This window comes from Salvia hispanica, chromosome 2 (assembly GCF_029641045.1).
Source record: "Salvia hispanica isolate PSC_SH4W2 chromosome 2, Shi_PSC_v1, whole genome shotgun sequence".
Lineage (NCBI taxonomy): Eukaryota > Viridiplantae > Streptophyta > Magnoliopsida > Lamiales > Lamiaceae > Salvia > Salvia hispanica.
The window spans coordinates 63,853,077-63,874,210 of record NC_142693.1 but is presented as its reverse complement, the minus strand read 5'-3'; the positions used below and the strand labels follow the sequence as shown (position 1 = coordinate 63,874,210).

The 21,134-nt window shown below is 37.6% G+C and overlaps 2 protein-coding genes and 2 pseudogenes across 4 annotated transcripts; all 4 read right to left on the bottom strand.

Moving 5' to 3' along the window:
• Positions 1–710: 710 nt before the first annotated feature.
• On the bottom strand, positions 711–2,837 carry LOC125200201 (sterol carrier protein 2 pseudogene; annotated as a pseudogene). The gene is made up of 3 exons (XR_016135606.1): positions 2,750–2,837; positions 1,094–1,196; positions 711–1,004 (listed from the first exon to the last, which is right to left on the bottom strand). The product of XR_016135606.1 is annotated as a sterol carrier protein 2 pseudogene (transcript).
• Positions 2,838–3,290: 453 nt separating this feature from the next.
• LOC148932914 (putative late blight resistance protein homolog R1B-17) lies at positions 3,291–5,904 on the bottom strand (annotated as a pseudogene).
• Positions 5,905–7,039: 1,135 nt separating this feature from the next.
• On the bottom strand, positions 7,040–8,017 carry LOC148932913 (late blight resistance protein R1-A-like). The gene has a single exon (XM_089065281.1). The coding sequence runs from the start codon at positions 7,991–7,993 to the stop codon at positions 7,040–7,042; it is 954 nt and encodes a 317-aa protein (XP_088921407.1). The 5' UTR covers positions 7,994–8,017.
• Positions 8,018–10,905: 2,888 nt separating this feature from the next.
• Positions 10,906–13,098, bottom strand: LOC125201646 (sterol carrier protein 2-like). 2 transcript variants are annotated; one of them, XM_048099845.2, is made up of 5 exons: positions 12,949–13,098; positions 12,701–12,840; positions 12,540–12,600; positions 11,280–11,382; positions 10,906–11,190 (listed from the first exon to the last, which is right to left on the bottom strand). In XM_048099845.2, the coding sequence occupies exons 2-5, from the start codon at positions 12,821–12,823 to the stop codon at positions 11,109–11,111; spliced, it is 369 nt and encodes a 122-aa protein (XP_047955802.1). In that variant the 5' UTR covers positions 12,824–12,840; positions 12,949–13,098; the 3' UTR covers positions 10,906–11,108. The 2 variants fall into 2 exon arrangements, with proteins under 2 accessions (XP_047955802.1, XP_047955803.1); XM_048099846.2 differs by having other exon boundaries at positions 12,701–13,037.
• Positions 13,099–21,134: the final 8,036 nt, after the last annotated feature.

Sequence of the window (21,134 nt, the reverse complement as noted above, 5' to 3'; positions counted from 1 at the left end):
TTCGTATTTTTAGGGTTATGCTTAAAAATACTTTAATCATATATTCGTGTAAATTCGAATTTGTATATTCAATTACTTAATAAAGTTGATATACTAAAATTTGATTTTTAACTTAAGTTCACATTATAGTTTTCATATATGTATAAATTCTTGATATTTTCTTTTTATATGGTTGAATAACATTTTTCGAAATTTGAGAATTGTTGGTCTAATAAGGCCAAATTCTGGTCTTCGAGAGAGGGCGTGGGTTCACATCCCACTTCCGACACTGTCAATATTTTTCAGCAGAGAGGTTAATGTTTGAGGCCAAAGGTCTCAGGTTTGAGTTCTAAGTGGTGCGACCTTATTCATAAAAAAAAGGACTTCAAATGATTGATTTCGATCATGATGTCGGCCACGGCCTTCGTGCATGTGGCGGTATATGGTTTTTATTAGCATAGGAGGGTGTCGCACTTGACGTATTTGGACATGTTGAGGTCGTATAGCCTCTACGAGCGTAATGGAGACAAATTTTTCACATAAAAAAAGTACTCAGTCCTAAAAAAAGGCGCAACATGACAAACGAAAAACTTCTTTTTCTCGGTATAAGTTATGACACAATCTTTCTGAAGTCGAAAAGATATAGACTTGAACCTCGAACTGAATTGAAACCGATGTATTTTTCAAGTCGAACTATTGCCCGACTCCGATTGAAGTGGTAAACAAATCTATTTGTGAACAAGTTCGTGAGTTTATGAAAAATAAATTAGAATTTTCAGTTCTATATTATTTTAGAGCAATGACATTTATCAACATTGATTCGACCCATACATAATATAGAAGATAAAGTTTATCTCTGAGATACCCTATAGTTGAGCTTCCAGATACAAGAAATGATCTGAATGATATTGATGACATTGTAGTACAGGGATGCCGTAACTGCTCACATCTTCGATGGCTTGGGGAAAATGTCGGGGGTAAATTTCTGCGCTGCACTGATACTGCCCTTTATCTTCATCGCGCCCCTACAATACGATGATCACACAACATTAACTAATGACTCTTCGACTAACACAAACTATAGGCTATGGTTGAGTTTGGAACATAAAGGCACCTCATGAAAGCAATTTGAGGATTCATCTTCCCACTTGCGACCTTTAGGAAATCATCGTCTGTAAACGAGAAAGTTGCATCCGGCTTCCCATCTTCATATGCTCCTATAACAATAAAAGTTAACTTCGAATAAAAAAACTGAAATCACAACACTTGTTTTAACTATATTAAACCATCTATAGTCAGTGATCAACCTTTCAAACGACTTTTCCAGACAACACCACACAGATCTAATAAATTGAATACATTAACCATATCAATACGACAAGGAACAATCGCCTGAGTTATGGTTTCAGTAAATAGCAGCCACAATGGTGCCAAAGCTAACACAATTAGCTAAAACTAAGGAAGATTGTTAAAAGCAGCAACACAATATCAAATCCTACACTTGTCGAATGATTGGCTAAAGTTAAGGATTCAACAAATATTAGCCACATTGCTTTCAAATCCAAAATAAATGTTGCTCCATAAACAGAATAAAGGATTTGAATAGCAGTACCAAAACTATACCTCCCTCACACCCAGACTTGAATAATGTAGATACATGATCAAGAAATGCTTATTATTCCATAGATCAATTTAAATCAGCTAATATTGACATCATACAATCCGTCGAAGTCTTGATTCAACAATCCATTTGCAATTCGAAGCAGTTTGGATACATGATACAATCAGTCGAATTCTTGACTAATCAATCAATTTGCAAATTTCAAGCGGTTTAGCTACAAGGTCAAGAATCTGCATATTAACAATTTCATAGTGACATGAACAACCATTTCTGGAGTACAAAAAATGTGTTACGATCACAATTGAAGAAGGAGAAGAAAAGCTCAGCTAGGAACACACGTTCGTTAACGTGCACAACAAGTTAACAACTTACATGCCAGCTGGGTGCCACATCAGCCAGGAGATATAGCAGATCAGCTCAAATAGATATGAGAGAGAAGGCAAAGCTAATAGGTTGTTTGGTTGCAAGATTGTATCTCGAGATTTAATATATAGTGTGTTTGGTTCATGAGATTCAATCCCACAACTCAATCCTAGATGGATAATCATGGGATAGTTAGTCATAGCTTACTCCCTCCAACTAAAATAATCTCACAACTCAATCTATGTTGATACTCCCTTCGTTTCACTATAGTTGAGTCATTTTACCATTTCGGGAAGTTTCTTCATAGTTAAGTCATTTCCTTATACGGTAACTTTTTTCTCTTTCTTACTTTATTCTCTCTACTTTATTCACTTTATACTTTATTCTCGCTATCTTTCTCTCTCTTACTTTTTTATCTATTTATTTAACACACTCAATATTCATTTCTAAAACTCCGTGCCGAAAAGTGTCGCCTCAACTATGGCGAAACGGAGGGAGTACTATTTTATCTAGTAACCGAACACCACCTAAGTATAAAATACAGAGACAATCTTCTTCAATTGGCATTCATGAAATTCTTGTGTTGATCCGATGCATTTATTTTAGCTTAGTTACATAATTTTAATTGTTGCTAGTTGTTCGTTGCAATTTAATTCATTTTATTCCTGTGATTAATTGATGTGTGAGCTAGCTTAGATTTGGGTGAAATTGCAACAAAATGAACAACCCAATATGTCACAAGCAAGTTAAGAAATAGAAAAATTAAGCAGAATACAGAGCCCTAACCTTCTTTAACCTCTCCTTTCTTCAAATCCACCACGAAAGACTTCTCATTGAACCCGATTTTCTGCCAATTGCAAAAAAAATCCCCACAAACAAAACAGTCATACAAAATCCCCCAAAAATATAAATTAAGATTTTTTTTTAATTTTGGGAAATTTTAAAATAATTAAGATTTTTGGCAAAAAGTAACTTAGCTCTTTTATTTATTCTCATTTCATCTCTCTTAATTTATTCATCATCCATTAACACACTATTGGAAAAAAAAATATTTCTATTAACAAAGAATAAGGGGAATACTAGTAATGAAATACTCCCTCTGTCGCACTAGAAATGAAACGTTTTCCTTTTTAGGTCGTCCATTAAAAATGAAATGTTTCTTAAAATAGAAATAATTTTATCTTACTTTTCCTTCTCTCTTACTTTACTCTCTCTTCTTTAACTCACAAAACAATACTACATAAAATCCTGTGATGAAAAACAAACGTTTCATATTTATTGGGACGGAGGGAGTAGATAAAATGAAGTGCAAAGGCTAACCTGTTAACTAGAATGAAGAGAACCGTTGAACCGTCAACATGGACTTCAAAAAAGTGTAGGCTAAGGGATTGCAGTCAACTAATTTAATTTCAGTTGTGACCATCGAAGGATCACGCACCAAGTTGAGTTCTTGTAATTTGTAGCAATGATGCATGCCTAGGTAGTTAAGCCTTGGGATGCTTCCATGTCGAGCTCTCAATCGCACTAGATCGGTGTCTTCGATTTCAACTCTTTCAAGTTTCAAAAAACTGTTTGATTCTATATACCATTCTGGACCTTGAAAGGCATAGTTTCTTAATAGGAGATTCTCAAGATTTGGTAACACTGAACCAATGTCATTCATTTGCTTCCATGGGCACCCTAAGCCACACAACTCTAATCTTGTCAAACTTGATGGGAACATTGAAAGAGGAACCATAGACTCGAGCTTCATATCAGGGTTCGGTATGATAAATGAAAGCATGGCCAAATTTTGGAGTTCTTCGGAGATATGATCAAAGCCACTCAATGGGTTGCTATCATCACTGTCATCATAATGCTTCAACTCCACATCAAGTCCTAATCCCATCAAATTAGGGATTCTTTTGAGAATTTCTCTTGTGCAACTCTTTGCAGTCACACCGTAAAGATTCAAGAGTTGGTCCAGAGTTGCATCACTGTTAGGAGTCGGTAGGTCTCTTCCAATTACCTCAATATGTTGTAGTTCTTGCATGTCCCATATTTCCATCGGCATATATGACAGAGTTCCACGCCTTTTAATGTTCATATGTGGTTCGATGGTCAAGTATTGAAGGTGAAAAAGGTTGGATATGGAAGAAGGGAGCTCTTTGTTGCAAGTTAGGGCAAGGTACTTTAGACAAACTAGTTTTAGAATTTCAAGTGGAAAATGGTAAAATCGGACTGTACGAGTATGTAGTACTCTTAGCAACTTGAAATCCATGGCATATATTGGCACCGGATATTGGTGGTAAGGACCATAACAAAGGAGAGAACGTGTCATGGATGCACAATTACATTTTATGGAGTCATACACCTCTTTGAAAGCAAATAAACTGTTGTAATGTGCACACAATCGACGCTGGTCCTCTATAATATCACTGCAACTTTGCAAAACATGCAAAAACTTGTTATTACTGGCTACTATCTTACATAAGTATTGCCAGCAAGAATGCACGCGGAACTCTTCGGATGAATACGAAGATTCATCTGGACTTAATTTGGCTATAACAAGATTATACCGAAGAACAAAGTCTGACAAGCATTGTTCAATAAAGTTTCCCATGGTTTGATCTCTATTTGGTTTGAGAAACCCCTCGGCAATTAATTGATAGTAAAGGGGTAACATAATGATATTACTATATGGAGGGAAAGTTCCCAGATAGAGCAATAACATTTTCAAATGTTGAGGTAAGTATTCATAGCTTGGATAAAGTACCTCAAATATTTGATTATATGCATTCACGAAGACTGAATTTTGTTGTTTCTGGGCTACCTCGATCCAGAATTCTAGAATTTTGTCTTCCTCGATCCGGATTTTGTGTTCTATGGATATGAGGTCTGCAACAGTGACTATCACAAGTGGAAGACCTTCGCATTTTTTGGCAATCTTCTCTCCTAGTTCATCAAGGTGAGGCGGGAAACCATTTTCACCGAACACCTTCTCGCTAAGTAATTTCTTACTATCTTCTTCAGTCAACAAGGGTAGTACTATAAATGGATGTTCCATTCTTAGCCTGCTTGTTAACAAGATTTGGACCTTCTCTTTCGCCAAGCTTTCCATTAGTTGCGTGTCCCATTCCCATACATCATCAAACACAACGAGACATTTTTTATCCTTTAATCTCTCTTCAAAGAGACCAACTAGTTTCTCGTCATCAACATCGCCTCTTTGGGTAAGCCTTTGGTTGCGAATGCTGGGATCCACTTGAGCTAAAATGCATCGCAATATTTCATTGAATTCATATTTTCTCCCCACTTTAACCCATGCTCGAAGCTCGAAATGTCTCTGGATCAATGGATCCTCAAACACTTTCTTAGCAAGAGTTGTCTTTCCAACTCCTGCCATCCCAATAACTGATGTCCAATTCCCTGGTTCTTGTACACAATACTCCCTGACTCGTTCAAACTCTTGAGATAATCCTATCATCTTTGAGTTGATTCCACCAAAATCAATTCTTGAGGAAAGAGTTTCACCTTCTTCCTCAGGCATATTCAGCAGCTCGATATCGTACTCCGTCTCCATCACCGCCACCCTCTCGACGAAGCAATCAACACTCTGTCGCAAACTCTGCAGATCTACAGAGAAAGACAGCTGGCCTCTGACACCTCCTGAGCTTTCGAGCTGTGGAAGAATCTGTTGAGTGTAACAAGATTCGAGCAAATCTTCGAATTCCCATATGGCCTCTTATCCGTTCATCCAAATCATTCACCTTCTTTCTGATCTTGCTGCAGCTCGTCTCGTCCAATTTTTGCAGATTTCTCTGCAAGCGGCGCATGGCGTCGTAGGCGGGTTTCAAGATTTGCGGAGAGGGAGGAACCAACGAAATGCGCGACGATTGTAGAATACTATGAATTGTATTTTTCAGAGAAGTCGCTGCACCATAAGCCGCCATCACCTAACTGAAATATATATCGTCAAACACACAAAATAGTGGAGACTTAGATGGAAGATCTGGTGGTGAAAAGAGAGGAGTTGATCACGGTGGTAATACAATATCACTGCTAAATGTTGACCATTGCCAAATAAACTACCATCTTAAATTAAAGTCTTTGGCTGCTTATGCTCATTAGAATTTATTAGTATATCTTGCTTTTCAACAAATATCATTTGTCTGCTAGCATGATTTAATATAACCATACCAGCTCAATTATTGTAGTCAATAATCAGTATTGCCAATTATAAATTAGTAAGTCGGCTATTGTACTATTGAAAGATCAGAATATTTCGCAGATAAATGTTTGCTAATTCGATTTCGATACAAAATGAATGGAAAAAAACTATAATCATCTCCACAATTCTGACCTTCTGCTAAGTTTGTGGCAATCTAAGTAGGAGTCACAATTTAGTTAAAGCCAACAGCAAACAGAGTTGGATAAAGTGAGAAATTTTCTGGAATTAATTATTTTTATCAATAGTAGCATGTTGGAATTCACCTTTAGAAAATCGTCGTCTGTAAACGAGAAAGTTGCATCCGGCTTCCCATCTTCATATGCTCCTATCACAATAAATGAAATATTAACTATCTATAGTCAGTGATCAACATTTAAAATGATGTGTGCTGAAAACAACTTGCAGGTCTAACTATACTTTATCCATATCAATACGAAAACTCAAGGCTTCCTGAACAATAGCCTAAGATACGGTTTTAACGTGTAGAAACCTTACCCTGAAATCAAATTTCATCCAAATTGAATCTGAGGTAGAAATGCTAGAAATGTCTATCACCATGGCAAATTGAAATGTCAGCCTGAATCAAAATGTCATCATTTTTGTTACGAAATGCAGAAAATCCACCTTAATATAGGAATCTCATTAAAATCCGTACATTGCTCTTGAAGTGAACTACTACAGCATGCAAACCAACACACAAGCAAGCATGTATTGACAAGGAAAATGCATGTAATGTTTTCACACAAATCCAAACCAGATTAGCTTACAAACATAATTTTCATAATCTTCAACAAAATCCCACCAAATCCAAACCAGAAGTAGGAAGGCTAACCTGTTATCCAAGTTGAGACTCCCGCTCCGACTTCTCATCTCAGGAAAGAGAACGCACAACGGACTCTAAAGAGAGATTCCGGTTTTAATTCCGTGGCAGAAATGGCAGCTAAGGGATTGCACTCAATTAATTCAGTCGCAGTTGGGACCATTGAGGGATCGCGTGTCCAATCGAAATGTTGTAATTTGTAGCAATGTCGTATGCTTAGGAGGTCAAGCCTTGGGAGGCTTCCTTGGTGAGCCCTCCATCGCACCAGATCAGTGTCCGTAATTACAAGTTTCTCAAGTTTGAGAAAACTCCATGGTTCTATATCCCACTCTAGGCCTCGAAAGGCGTAGTGTTGTAACTCGAGGTCTATAAGATTTGGTAGCAGCGACCCAATGTCATTCATGTGCTTCCACGGACACCCTAAGCCACCCAATGCCAACCTTGTCAAACTTGATGAGAACATCGAAAGAGGACACATAAACTCATACTTCATCTCAGGGTTCAATACAATACATGAAAATGTGGTCAGTTTATGGAGTTCTTCTGAGATAAAAACCAAGCCACTCAACGGGTTGCTACCATCATCATCGTCATAAGGCTTCAACTCCATCCAAATTAGTAAGGACTTTAAATTAGGGATTCTTTTGAGAATTTCTCTAGTGCAACTCTTTGCACTCGTACCAAGAAGACTAGAGAGTTTGTCCAAAGTAGCATCAGAATTTGGCATTGGTAGGTCTCTTCCAAACACCTCAATATGTTGTAATTCTTGCATGTCCCATATTTCCACAGACATATAAGACTGAGCTTCACGCTTTTTAATGTACATATGTGGATAGATAATCAAGGTCTGAAGGTGAAAAAGTTTGGATATGGAGACAGGAATCTCTTTGTTGCAAGTTAAGGCAAGGTACTTTAGATAAACCAGTTTCAAAATCTCAAGTGGGACATGGTAAAATCTGACGTTACGAGCATCTAGTATCCTGAGCAACTTGAAATCCATGGCATGTATTGGCACCGGATATTGATGGTTAGGACCAAAGCAAAGGAGAGAACAGACAATGGATGCACAATCCCTGTTTATTGAATCACACACTTGTTCGAAGGCAAATAAAGTGTTGCAATGGGTACACAACCGGCGCTGGTCTCTTATATCCTCATCACAACTTTGTAAAACATGCAAAAATTTGATCTTACTAGCTTCTTTCTTACAGAAGTGCTGCCAGCAAGAATGCACGCGAAACAAATTCGTTGAAAACCAGGATTTTTCATTTGATTGGAGTATAACAAGATGATACTAGCAAGCAAGTTTTGATGAGCAGTCGATTATAACATCTTTCAACGTTTCTTTTGCATTCGTTTCAATAAACCCCTCAGCATTCAACCGTTCGAATAGGTTGTGTAGTTCGATATCACTATATGGAGGGAAAACTCCTAAATAGAGAAAAATCATTTTTAAATGTTGAGGTAAGTAGTCATAGCTTGGAAAAAGTACCTTTGAGATTCGATTATATGCATCCACGAAGGCTGAACAATGTTGTTTTTGGGCTACCTCATTCCATTATTCTAAGCTCATGTCTTCTTTGGATAAGAGCTCAGCAACTGTGACTATCATTAGCGGAAGACCTTCACATTTTTTGGCAATCTTCTCTCCCAGTTTCACAAGGTGAGTAGGGAAACCCTCTTCACCAAACAACTTTTCACCAAGTAATTTCTTACCTTCTTCTTCGTTCAACAAGCGTACTACTTGAACTGAAGATGCTTTAATTTGTATCCTACTTGTAAGCAAGATTCGGACATTCTCTTTTGGCAAGCCTAACATTAGTCGTGTCTCCCACTCCCACACATCATCCAACACAATGAGACATTTCTTATCGTTCAATCTCTCTTCCAAGAGTGCGACTAATTTCTCATCATCCTCGTCGTGTCTTCGAGTAAGCATTTGGTAGTGAGTGTTGGTATCCACTTGAGCTAGAATGCATTGCAATGTTTCACTAAATTCACATTTTCTGCCCACTTTGACCCATGCTCGAAGCTCAAAATGTCTCTTAATCAATGGATCGTCGAATACCTTCTTAGCAAAAGCGGTCTTTCCAACTCCTGCCATCCCAGTAACTAACAACCAGTTCCTTTCCTCTTCTGCAAGTAGAGAATTTCTGGTTTTTTCAAATTCATCAGATAATCCAACCATCTTTGAGTTGATTCCACCAAAATCAATTCTTGAGGAAATAGGTTCGCCTTCTACTTCCGGCATATTCAGCAGTTCAACGCCGTACTCCACCTCCATCGCACTCACCCACTCGAGTAAGTAATCAACATAGTGTTTTAGACTCTGCAGATCTACAGAGAAAGGAAATTTTTCTCTCTTGAAAGACGAGTGATCTGTTTCATCTCCGGATGAGCTGTCGAAAACCAAGTGAGTATCATCTCCTAATGATGTGCTTTCGAGTTGTGGAAGAATCTGATCGAAGGAGAAGTGATCCCTCTCGTCTCCTGATGAGCTTTCGAGTTGCAGATCTACAGAGAAAGACAAGTGATCTCTCTCACTTTCGAGTTGTGGAAGAATCTGTTCATACACATGAGACTCTAGTAAATCTTCGAATTCCCATATGGCCTCTTTGATTCGTTCATCCAAATCATTCACCTTCGTCCTGATCTTGCTGCAGCCGGTCTTGTCCAATTGTAGCAGATTTCTCTGCAAGCGGACCATGGCGTTGTAGGCCGGCAGTAAGATTTGTGGAGAGCGAGATACCAGTGAAATGCGAGATGACTCTAGAAAACGACGAATCGTATTCTTTAGAGAGCTCGCAGCACCGTAAGCCGCCATCACTTGGTTGAAATATAAATGATCAACACAAAGAAAGCTGCAACTGTTGGTGGTGGTGAAGGAGGCTTTTGAAAGTGTGGACTGAAATCGGTAAAGTGAAATTGCTAATCACGTGTAATGCATCGTCTAACGATACCACAACTGCAAAAATATTATTCTAAAGTTGATTCTTGCAACAAAGCAATAGCACAATGGCCAATAAACTACCATCTTAAATTAAGTAATTGTAATTGCCTTCTCGACAAATTTCATTTGTCTACTATATAAGCCAGCTGGGGATAATATTTTTTAACTGAAAGAAGAGAATATTTCTTTGGATAAATGTTTGTTTTTAATTGAGTCTAGCAGAGTTATAAGCCCATTTCTGAGTTTTCTCTGTCAGTTTTTTCTCGAATCGCGAAAGAGAGTCGAGGCCGGGATCGCAAGGATGGCCGCACGAACACGGACAACGATGAAAATTGATGCATCCGCCAGCAGACCACAACGCTCGAATCTGTGTTGATCCTCCTCGTTTCAACGGTGTGGATCCGTCGGGTCGGATTTTTTGCCTTGAAGCTTATTTTGATTATTATCAAACATCCGTTGATGATCGTCTTTTTTTGGGGACCATGCTCGTGGATCACCCGACTTCTAAATGGCTCCGCTACAACAAATCTAAAAAACTGTGAATCAACATGGACGGACTTCCCGGCTGCCATCCGACAGCGTTTTGATCCCGAATATTATGCTAATTGGTCATGCTGTCCAAGCTCTGCCAAAAAGGTTCAGTTCTTATCAAACAGAATTTAAGACTTTGTTCCATAAAGCAACTTTAGTCTCGATGTACGTCGCCAGTCTAAAATGACCCGTGCCATGGGAATTGAACATTTGTCCTCGAACTTGCAGATTGCTGTCGAGACACGATCCCCAATTACACACACTGTATTGCCTAGAGTAAATCCATAATCAGTCTAACTACATGCAGCGCAGATAGCTGAAGACCATAACGAGGCATTCTAAAAGATGGGAAAGTAAAGTTTCATTCATCTGCAAAGATAAACGGCCATGCTTTCATTAAGGTCTCCATATCCTTATCACACTTTCTAAGATTTAGAGAAGTAAAGACCAAATCGTATAAACCACAACGTAGTCGAAGAAAACAGAGAGGTAAAGAAAATGAGCCGAGACAAATAGATAATTGCATGTGTAAACATATGTTTGATCTCCGAGATACCTATAGTTGAGCTTTCAGATACAACACGATGATCTGAATGATATTGGCGACATTGTAGTACAGGGAAGCCGTAACTGCTCACATCTTCGATGGCTTGGGGAAAATGTCGGGGGTAAATTTCTGTGCTGCACTGATACTGCCCTTTATCTTCATCGCGCCCCTACAATACGATGATCATACAACATTAACTAATGACTCTTCGACTAACACAAACTATAAAATGTGGTTGAGTTTGGAACATCAAGGCACCTCATGAAAGCAATTTGAGGATTCATCTTCCCACTCGCGACCTTTAGAAAATCGTCATCTGTAAACGAGAAAGTTGCATCTGGCTTCCCATCTTCATACGCTCCTATATCACAATAAATGATAACTTCGAATCAAAAAACTGAAATCACAATACTTGTTTTAACTATAGTAAACCATCAATAGTCAGAGATCAACATTTCAAATGACTTTTACTGACATCAACACACAGATCTAACTAAATTGAATACATTAACCATATCAATACGACAAGGAACAATCGCCTGAGTTACGGTTTCGGTAAAAAGCAGCCACAACGGTGCCAAAGCAACACAATTAGCTAAAACTAAGGAAGATTGTGTTAAGAGCAGCAACACGATATCAAATCCTACACTTGTCGAACGATTGGCTAAAGTTAAGGATTCAACAAAGTGAGAAACAGTAGCCACATTGATTTCAAATCCAACATAAACGATGCTCCATACAACATAAACAGTAACCAAAACTAAACCTCCCTCACCCCTAGATTTGAATCAAGTAGCTACATGATCAAGAATTGCTTATTCCATAGATCAATTTAAATCAGCTAATATTGACATCATACAATCCGTCGAAATCTTGATTCAATAATCCATTTGTAATTCGAAGCAGTTTGGATACATGATCAAGAATCTTCTTATTCCCCAATTTCAATAGCTCAATTTCAACCAGCTAAAATAGACATCATACAATCAGTCGAATTCTTGATTCATCAATCAATTCACAAATTTCAACCAGTTTAGCTATAAGATCAAGAATCTGCATATTAACAATTTCATAGTGACATGAGCATCCATTTCTCTCCCAAATTCAAGTGGAGTACTAAAAATGCGTTACGATCACAAACTGAAGGCCAAGAAGAAATGCTCAGCTAGGAACACGCGTTCGTTAACGTGCACGAAAATTTACATGCCAGCTGGGTGCCACATCAGCAAGGAGATATAGCAGATCACCTCAAACAGAGAGAAGGCAAAGCTAATACGTATAAAAACGGAGACCATCTTCTTCAATTGACATTCATGAAATTCGTGTGTTGATCACTTGGGCTAGGATCTACGATCCGGTGCATTTATCTCAGCTTAGTTACGTAATTTCAACTGTTGTTCAGTTGCAATTTAATTCATTTTGTGTGTGAGCTAGCTTCAATTTGGGTGAAATTGCAACAAATATCACAAGCAAGTTAAGAAATAGTAGTAAAAATTAAGCAGAAAACAGAGCCCTAACCTTCTTTAACCTCTCCTTTCTTCAAATCCACCACGAAAGACTTCTCATTGAACCCAATTTTCTGCCAATTGCAAAAAAAATCCCCACAAACAAAACAGTCATACAAACTCCCCAGAAATATAAATTAAAATATAATACTAATAATCAGAGAATCCATAAACCTTGGGAGCAATATTGATCTGATAAACGAGGCCGATTTTCTTGGTGAGCTGTTTTCCGGCGTCAGTGGACATGTGGAGCTTCATCTGCTCCATCAGGGCGTCGGATTTCAGCTGAGTAGCCATGGCCAATTTGGGATCAGCTGCAAGATTGAGGAAGTGATGGTGCAAATGTACTAATGTAGGAAGAAATTGGGGAAAAAATTGATTGGATTTCGTAGGCACGAATTGAAAGGAAATTGATAACTAACCGCCACTCTTCTCTGGCACGCAATTCAAAGGCAAACACGTCGTGAAATCGATTTGATGTCAAACAAATTTTGCAGTACTATTATAAAATTCAGATATATAAAATATAATGAAATAGTTAAATTTTTTTTTATTTAAGTTGAATCATTGCGATCAAAATAGTTATATTCAGTATTTATGCAATCAACACTAAGTCATCTTAAGATAAATAAAACGTTGGTACAGACCAAATAGGATAATTCATCTTAAAAGACTAGTTATCACCTGTGAGAATTGAGTCCGTAGCATCTTTGTCAGGCCACCACTCCGAGTTCTCTTTGGTCACGGCTAGGCATGCACATGTTAGTATTTAGATTTGTTATTCCGTTAATAAAGTCCTATTCTTTAGGATAGTCAGCAGATTTGATTTTATTGTTAGTTGTTACCACCTATTTAGCTAGACGTGATGTTTTCAGTTGAGTTCTTCTTTGTAAAGCTATTATAAATAGCTACTTTGCATTTTCAATAAAGTAGTTCATTCCCTCAGGATTCAATATTGTGCGATTTAACATTCTTACATTCTGGTATCAGAGAGCCCCCACTGGGATCTGAGAAAAGCAGCAGTCTTTTACAGTAACTCATGAGAAAAAAAAATGAGTGAAGAGAAGAATTTTATGCAGCCTGCGGTCATTACGATCATTGGAGCATGCTGATGGAAAACCTTTTGAGATCTCAAGGTTATTGGAGTCAAGTTGAGATTGGTTATGAAGAACCAAAAGCAGGAGCATCATTGAGTGATGCTGATCGAAAGAAATTGGAGGAATTGAGGGCTACGGATCTCAAAGTAAAGAATTACCTATTCCAGGCGATCGACAGGACAATTCTTGAGCAAATTCTGGAGAAAGGAACCTCAAAGCAGACATGGGATTCCATGAAAAAGAAATTCGAAGGAAATGCTAGAGTGAAGCGTTCAGCCCTACAATTATTGAGAAGAGACTTTGAGATTCTGGTGATGAAGATAGGTGAAACCATCACCAACTATTTTGCACGAGTTATGACGATTGCTAACCAGATGAGAAGTTATGGTGAGCAAATGAGTGAAAGTACCATTGTTGAGAAGATTCTTAGGACTTTGACTTAGAAATTCAACTATATAGTTGTCTCGATCGAAGAATCCAAGGATATTGATTCACTCAACTGCAAAGTTCACTGATTGTGCATGAACAAAAGTTTCACAAGTCATGGAGAAGAGCAAGCACTCAAAGCAACACATGAAGAGAGTAATGGTGGAAGGGGTCGTGGGAGAGCCGTGTTCAGAGGAGGAAGAGGCCGAGGAAGAAGTCCCCAATCCTACAACAAAGCTACTATTGAGTGCTACAAATGCCATCAACTTGGGCACTATCAATATGAGTGTCCAATGTGGCAAAAGCAGTCCAATTATGCGGAGATGAATGACAAGGAAGAAATGCTTCTCATGGCTTATGTAGAGTTGCATGGAGCAAGTCGAAATGATGTATGGTTTCTCGACTCTAGCTGCAGCAATCATATGTGTGGAGATCGATCAATGTTTTGTGATCTGGATGAAGGTTTCAAGCAGATTGTCAATCTGAGAAATAATATGAAGATGAGTGTTGCTGGAAAGGGCTATGTGAAATTGTGTCTCAATGGTGTCACTCACCTAATAAGTGGCGTGTTCTATGTGCCGGAGTTGAAGAATCATCTTCTAAGTGTTGGGCAGCTGCAAGAAAAAGGGTTAGCCATTCTGATTCAGTCAAATCAATGCAAAATATACCATCCATCAAGAGGTTTGATCATCCAAACCAACATGACTGCAAACAGAATGTTTATTTTGCCATCTGAAGTTACTAATAAGCAAACAAAAGTAGAAGTCTGTCTTCAAGTAACAACAAAAGATCTAGCTCAGTTGTGGCATCGTAGATATGGTCATCTCAGCTATAAAGGCCACAAGACTTTGCAGCACAGTGAAATGGTGAGGGGCTTGCCTAAGTTCTCTGAGTCCAGCGATGTTTGTACTGATTGCTTGAAGGGAAAAGAACATCGAGATTCAATTCCCAAACGGAGCACATGGAGAGCATCTCAGAAATTAGAACTTGTTCATGCAGACTTATGTGGACCAATCTCTCCAATCTCCAACAGCCATAAAAGATATCTGATTTGCTTTATAGATGATTTTAGTAGAAAAGCATGGGTGAATTTTTTGGTTGAAAAGTCAAATGCATTTGTTGCTTTCAAATCCTTTAAAAATTCTGTGGAGAAAGAGACTGGTTTGGCTATTAAGTGCTTTAGGACAGATCGTGGTGGGGAATTCACTTCAAGAGAATTCAATGACTATTGAAAAATGAATGGAATAAAGAGGTAATTAACCAATGCCTATATCCCACAGCAGAATGGCGTTGCAGAGAGGAAAATCGGACAGTAATGAACATGGTGAGATGTTTATTGTCTGAAAAAGGTGTTCCGAAGATCTTCTGGCCTGAGGCTGTTGATTGGACCATCTATGTGTTGAATAGGAGTCCCACACTATCAGTAAAAGACGTGACTCCGGAGGAAGCTTGAAGTGGAGTTAAACCATCTGTAGAGCATTTCAGGATTTTTGGAAGTATTGCACATGCCCATGTTCCTGACGCTCGAAGGACAAAACTTGAAGACAAGAGTTATAGTTGTGTTCTATTGGGAGTCAGCGATGAATCAAAAGGATATAAGCTCTATGATCCAGTATCAAGAAAGGTTGTGATAAGCCGTGATGTTGTGTACGAGGAGGAGAAGAAGTGGGATTGAGATAAAAGTTACGAAGATCAGATTCTACTAAACTTGGAATGTGGAAATGAGGAGCAAAACGTCGCTTCTGGGTCTGATACAGAAATTGACAATGAAGTACTCCCAAGTCCTATAAGTGCAGCTCCATAATCGGGTGCAGGAGCTTCTCCATAATCAGGTACAGAAGCTTCTCCAGAATTGTGTGTAGAACCAGAATCGTCTAGTTTGGAAGCAGGCAGGGATCGCAGAGTTACGGCATGGATGAGGGACTATGAAACTGGTGATAATCTTGGCCTATCTGATGAAGATATTAATGTCAATATGACACTCTTTATTAGTGCAGATCCTATCATTTATGATGAAGCAGTAAAGGCTGAAAAATGGAGAGAAGCCATGGATTTAGAGATGGAATCAATTGAGAAGAATGGAACGTGGTCTCTAACAGAGTTACCAAGAGGAGCTAAAAGCATTGGGCTCAAATGGATATACAAAACAAAGATGAATGAGAATGGAGAGGTTGAGAAGTATAAAGCTCGCTTAGTTGCAAAGGGGTATGCACAAGAATATGGGGTTGATTATGAGGAGGTGTTTGCACCAGTTGCTAGAATGGATACGATCAGAATGATTCTTGCCTTTGCTGCACAAAAGGGCTAGAACATTTATCAATTTGATGTTAAGTCAACATTCCTCCATGGAGAGTTGAAGGAAGATGTCTATGTCGATCAACCAAGGGGCTATGAAGTGAAAGATGAAATTCATAAAGTGTATAAGCTCAACAAGGCGCTGTATGGGCTCAAACAAGCACCTAGAGCTTGGTTCAGCCGAATTGAGGCATATTTCCTAAGAGAAGGTTGAGAAAATGTGAAAGTGAGCAGACACTTTTCATCAAAACCAACAAGCAAGGTAAACGTTTGATTTTTAGTTTGTAGGTTGATGATTTAATCTATACTGGAGATGATGAGACTATGATCAATGAGTTTAGAGATTCGATAGATGAATGAATTCGATATGTCGGACTTGGGAAAAATGAGGTATTTCCTTGGTATTGAAGTGTTGCAGTTTGGTGAAGGGATCTTTATAAGCCAAAGGAAGTATGCTATGGAGATTCTGGAAAGATTTGGGATGGAGAGAAGCAATGAAGTTTAGAATCCCATCACTCCAGGGTCCAAGATATTTAAAGATGAAAATGGGGTGGAGGTTGATGTCACCTATTATAAGCAGTTGGTAGGAAGCTTGGTAGGAAGCTTGATGTATCTAACAGTCACTAGACCAGACATAATGTTTGTTGTTAGTCTAATTAGTAGGTACATCGCAAAGCCAACAGAACTTCATCTCATGGCAGCCAAGAGGATTTTGCATTATATACAAGGAACATCAATCCTATATATGAAGGGAGGGAATAAGGAGTTAATTGGCTTCACTGACAGTGATTATGCAGGCTGTTTGGAGGATAGAAAGAGCACGTCAGGTTATGCCTTTGTTCTTAGCTCTGGAGCAGTTGCTTGGTCTTCGCGTAAGCAGCCGATTGTTACTGTTAGTACAACAGAGGCTGATTTGTAGCTGCTGCAGCTTGTTCATGTTAAGCTGTGTGGATGAAGAGAATTTTGAAGGAACTTGGTTATGAAGGCAGTGAAGGAACTACCATTTTCTGCGACAACAGCTCAACGATCAAGCTGTCCAAGAACCCTGTAACGCATAGTAGAAGCAAACACATCGTTTTCACTTCCTGCGAGAGTTGGCTAAAGAAGGAGTCGTGCAATTGAAGCATTGTGGAACACAAGAGCAGATGGCTGATGTGTTAACCAAGCCACTTAAATTAGAGTCTTTTCAGAAGATGAGGGATCTGTTGGGAGTAGGGATGTCAATTCAACCCGAAACCCGTGGGCCGACCCGAACAGTCCGGTAATATGAGCGGGTTAGGGCTGTAATTTAATTACCCGAATACAAAATGGGCTAAACGGGTTGGCCCGAATGGGTTGGCGGGTTAAACGGGCTGGCCGAACGGGTTGCGGGTCGGCCCGATGGGTAGCGAGTTTTAATTATAAAATATTAAGTTTGAAGAGTTTTTTATATTTTTGAATCCTCAATCTTCATTCTATACAATTATTAGTCTCTTTCAATTTTCATTCTACACTTTTTCACTCGATCCCACAATATCAGCTTTCAAGTTCCACCTCAACTAATTATTGCACCGTCTCATGTCTTACCACCACCATAGCCAATCAAGACAAAATTAAGAACTAACCCATCAAAATCTCAATATATTTATCATTTTAATAATGATTCTTGTAAAGAATTTGTTACGAACAATGTCATAATAATGACACGAACACAAGCTTTAATTTATGTAGTAGTTGATCGAGATGAAAGGTTTCTTTTCAAGTATTATTGAAGAAAACTATAAAAATTTGAAGATTTTATATGATTCCAAACTAAAAATAAAAAAAGTATCTAAAATTTAAAATCATTTAATAGAAGAAAATTTTGATACAAGAGATTATTTTCGAAAGCTTTTAGGCCCGAATAGTCCGATGGGTTAGCCAAAACCCGACGGGTTAGGGTTAGGGTTGAAATTTATGACCCGAAAAATCCATAACCCGAACGGCCCGCACCCAAATAGCCCGGCGACCCGAGTGGGCTGACCCGAACCCGAAAGGGTTAGACCGATTGACATCCCTAATTGGGAGTGTGCAATGCACCATCGGTAAACTAGCTGCTTAGGCAATCTAGTTTAAGGGAGGGAATGTTAGGATTTAGATTTGTTATTCCGATAATAAAGTCCTATTCTTTAGGATAGTCAGCATATTTGATTTTATTGTTAGTTGTTACCACCTATTTAGCTAGACGTGAACCGTTTTCAGTTGAGTTCTTCTGTGCAAAGCTATTATAATTAGCTACTTTGCATTTTCAATAAAGTAGTTCATTCCCTCAGATTCCAGATTCAATATTGTGCGATTTAACATTCTTACAGCACAAACCGAACCAAATCGTCGGTTAACCGACGGTTCTGAACTGCCGGTTCATAACCCGGAACCGTATGAACCGGCGGCGGTGGTTCGAACCGCCGGACGGTTCGGTTTAGGTTCATGATTTTCATAAATCGGAACCGCCGGTTCAACGGTTCGAACCAGCGCTTCAAATAAAATTTTAAAAAAATATTTATTATTTACAAAAATTAATTTTTATGTTTAAAAATCAATTTTCACATAAAAATAAATACAAAATTTCATTATAACCCATATTTATTTGTTGGGCCTTTGAATTCTATGAAACCATTCTTGGTTATTTCTCATTTATAAAGACATCATTGAATGTTTTATGTTTCACCTTTGATGTGAGACAAAATAAGTTGAATTTTTTGTCTTACAACTACATAGATCATTCATTCATCTTTTTACAATATGGGAGTGAGATACTAAACTTTCTTTTGTCTTCTACTTTTATTCATTTTTTGTATTATATATATATAAAAAATTATTATTTGAATATATTCTTGATTGATAAAAATAAATAATTATTGAGAAATATGATTTGTATATAGAAAAATAATTATTTGTATAATAGTTATTGTTAGACTTACACAATTTGTATTATAATTATTCTTTTAATGTGTATAATATTCCTTTTGATTAGTTAACAACTTAAAGTTGGACTTGAGCATTTGAATTGGAAGAGAGTGTATTGGATTATTTTCTTTTATAGTTACACATTCTTGGATGTGTTACTCCTTATTTCAATGTGGGATAAAAGTCATTATTTATAACTATATGATAGATCTCCCATCATTCTTTGTCTATATTAGTACTCTATCTTTTATTATTATAATTTAACAACAAATATTATTACATGAACTATTATTCAATAGTTCTTTATCATTATCGATTTGCTTATGTTTATAAATCTATGTATATGTTAACTAATAAATGCTATTATACACATTAAAAGAATAATTATTATACAAATCATATAAACCTAACAATAACTATTATACAAATAAATATTTTTCTATATACAAATCATATTTCTCAACAATTGTTTATTTTTTATCTATCAAGAATATATTCAAATAATAATATTGTTTATATATATTATATATTCCAATAATAATATTGTTTATATATATTATACAAAAAATGAAGAAAAGTAGATAACAGAAGAAAGTTTTGTATCCCACATTGACAAACTCGCATTTTAGTGTCATGATTGGTGTGTTGATATGCTTAATTGTTGAGTTTTTGTGCTCAAAATGGTTATTTCCAGCCAATTACTATATGTTTTGGAGTTCACGTGTTTGTTGAGTGTTTTAGACAAAATGGACAAAAATGGGGTGCAAGAGGGTCTCACCCGACCGGGTGAGGTTTTGTACAGAAAAGCCACCCGGCCGGGTGGAATTTAAAAGCCTGCGCAATTCCAGAGAGCTCGGAAGAAGTCCCACCCGGCCGGGTGATTTTACAGTATAATAAATCCACCCGGCCGAGCACGTATTTCTGGCTATTTTCTGAAGTGAAACGCGATTTTTTGAAAGAGGTGAATAAGAAAGAAAAGTTAGGGCAACTCTACTCATTCTCTACCGCCGTGAAACACACAACCCATCTCTCTCAAGTACTCTTGGAAGAAGATTGAAGATTCAAGCTTCAATTCCTCCGCCAATTGTACTCCGTATCATGTTTTCCATTGTTTTCTTTAGTTTAGACATGTTTTCTTCCGTGAATATGAGTAGCTATACTTCTTTTATGTATAATTCTTCGTGAAGATGGATTAATTCATAGTTTCAATCCAATTGATTTCGTTTTTATCTAGCTCTTGTAATTGTTTGGTTTATTCCTGTGATTTTTCCTGTCAATTGCTTGATCACCAATTGTTAGTGTAGGGTTTCTCAGAGTAATCGGGAGGTGAAATAATTAATCTGGAAATAGGAATAATTCACACCTTAATTCAATAAAACTCGGGAGAGTTGAGATTCTGAGTGGGTTCATTAATCTAATCGGTCTGTTGGGAGTTAAGTCTAAGAATTAGAAGGGGATTTCAATTGTTACACTTAATCTGCGGATTTCTCACCTTGGGAAAGGGTTAAATTCATATATGTGATTGATTCAACAATTCTGGAGACTTTAAATGGTAATTGAATGTCAGTTGGGTTAGGCTATGAGTTGTGCATCGGATCCTTGAATTCTGCATATTTCTTCATCTTTGTTTGCAACTTGCTTCTTTGTTCTCTTGTTTAAGTGTTTTTCTTTTTAATCTTTGATTTATATGCTTTTAGTAGTGTTAGTTTCAAACCCAAAATTTCGATCGTCTGGATAGTAGTTGAAATTTGTTCGTGGTACTTAGGTTTACACTTAATTGTCTCTATGGGATACGATATACTCTTGCTTGTTGTTTGCTACGATAACCCCATACACTTGCTGGTATTATTTGGGTAAAATAAAGT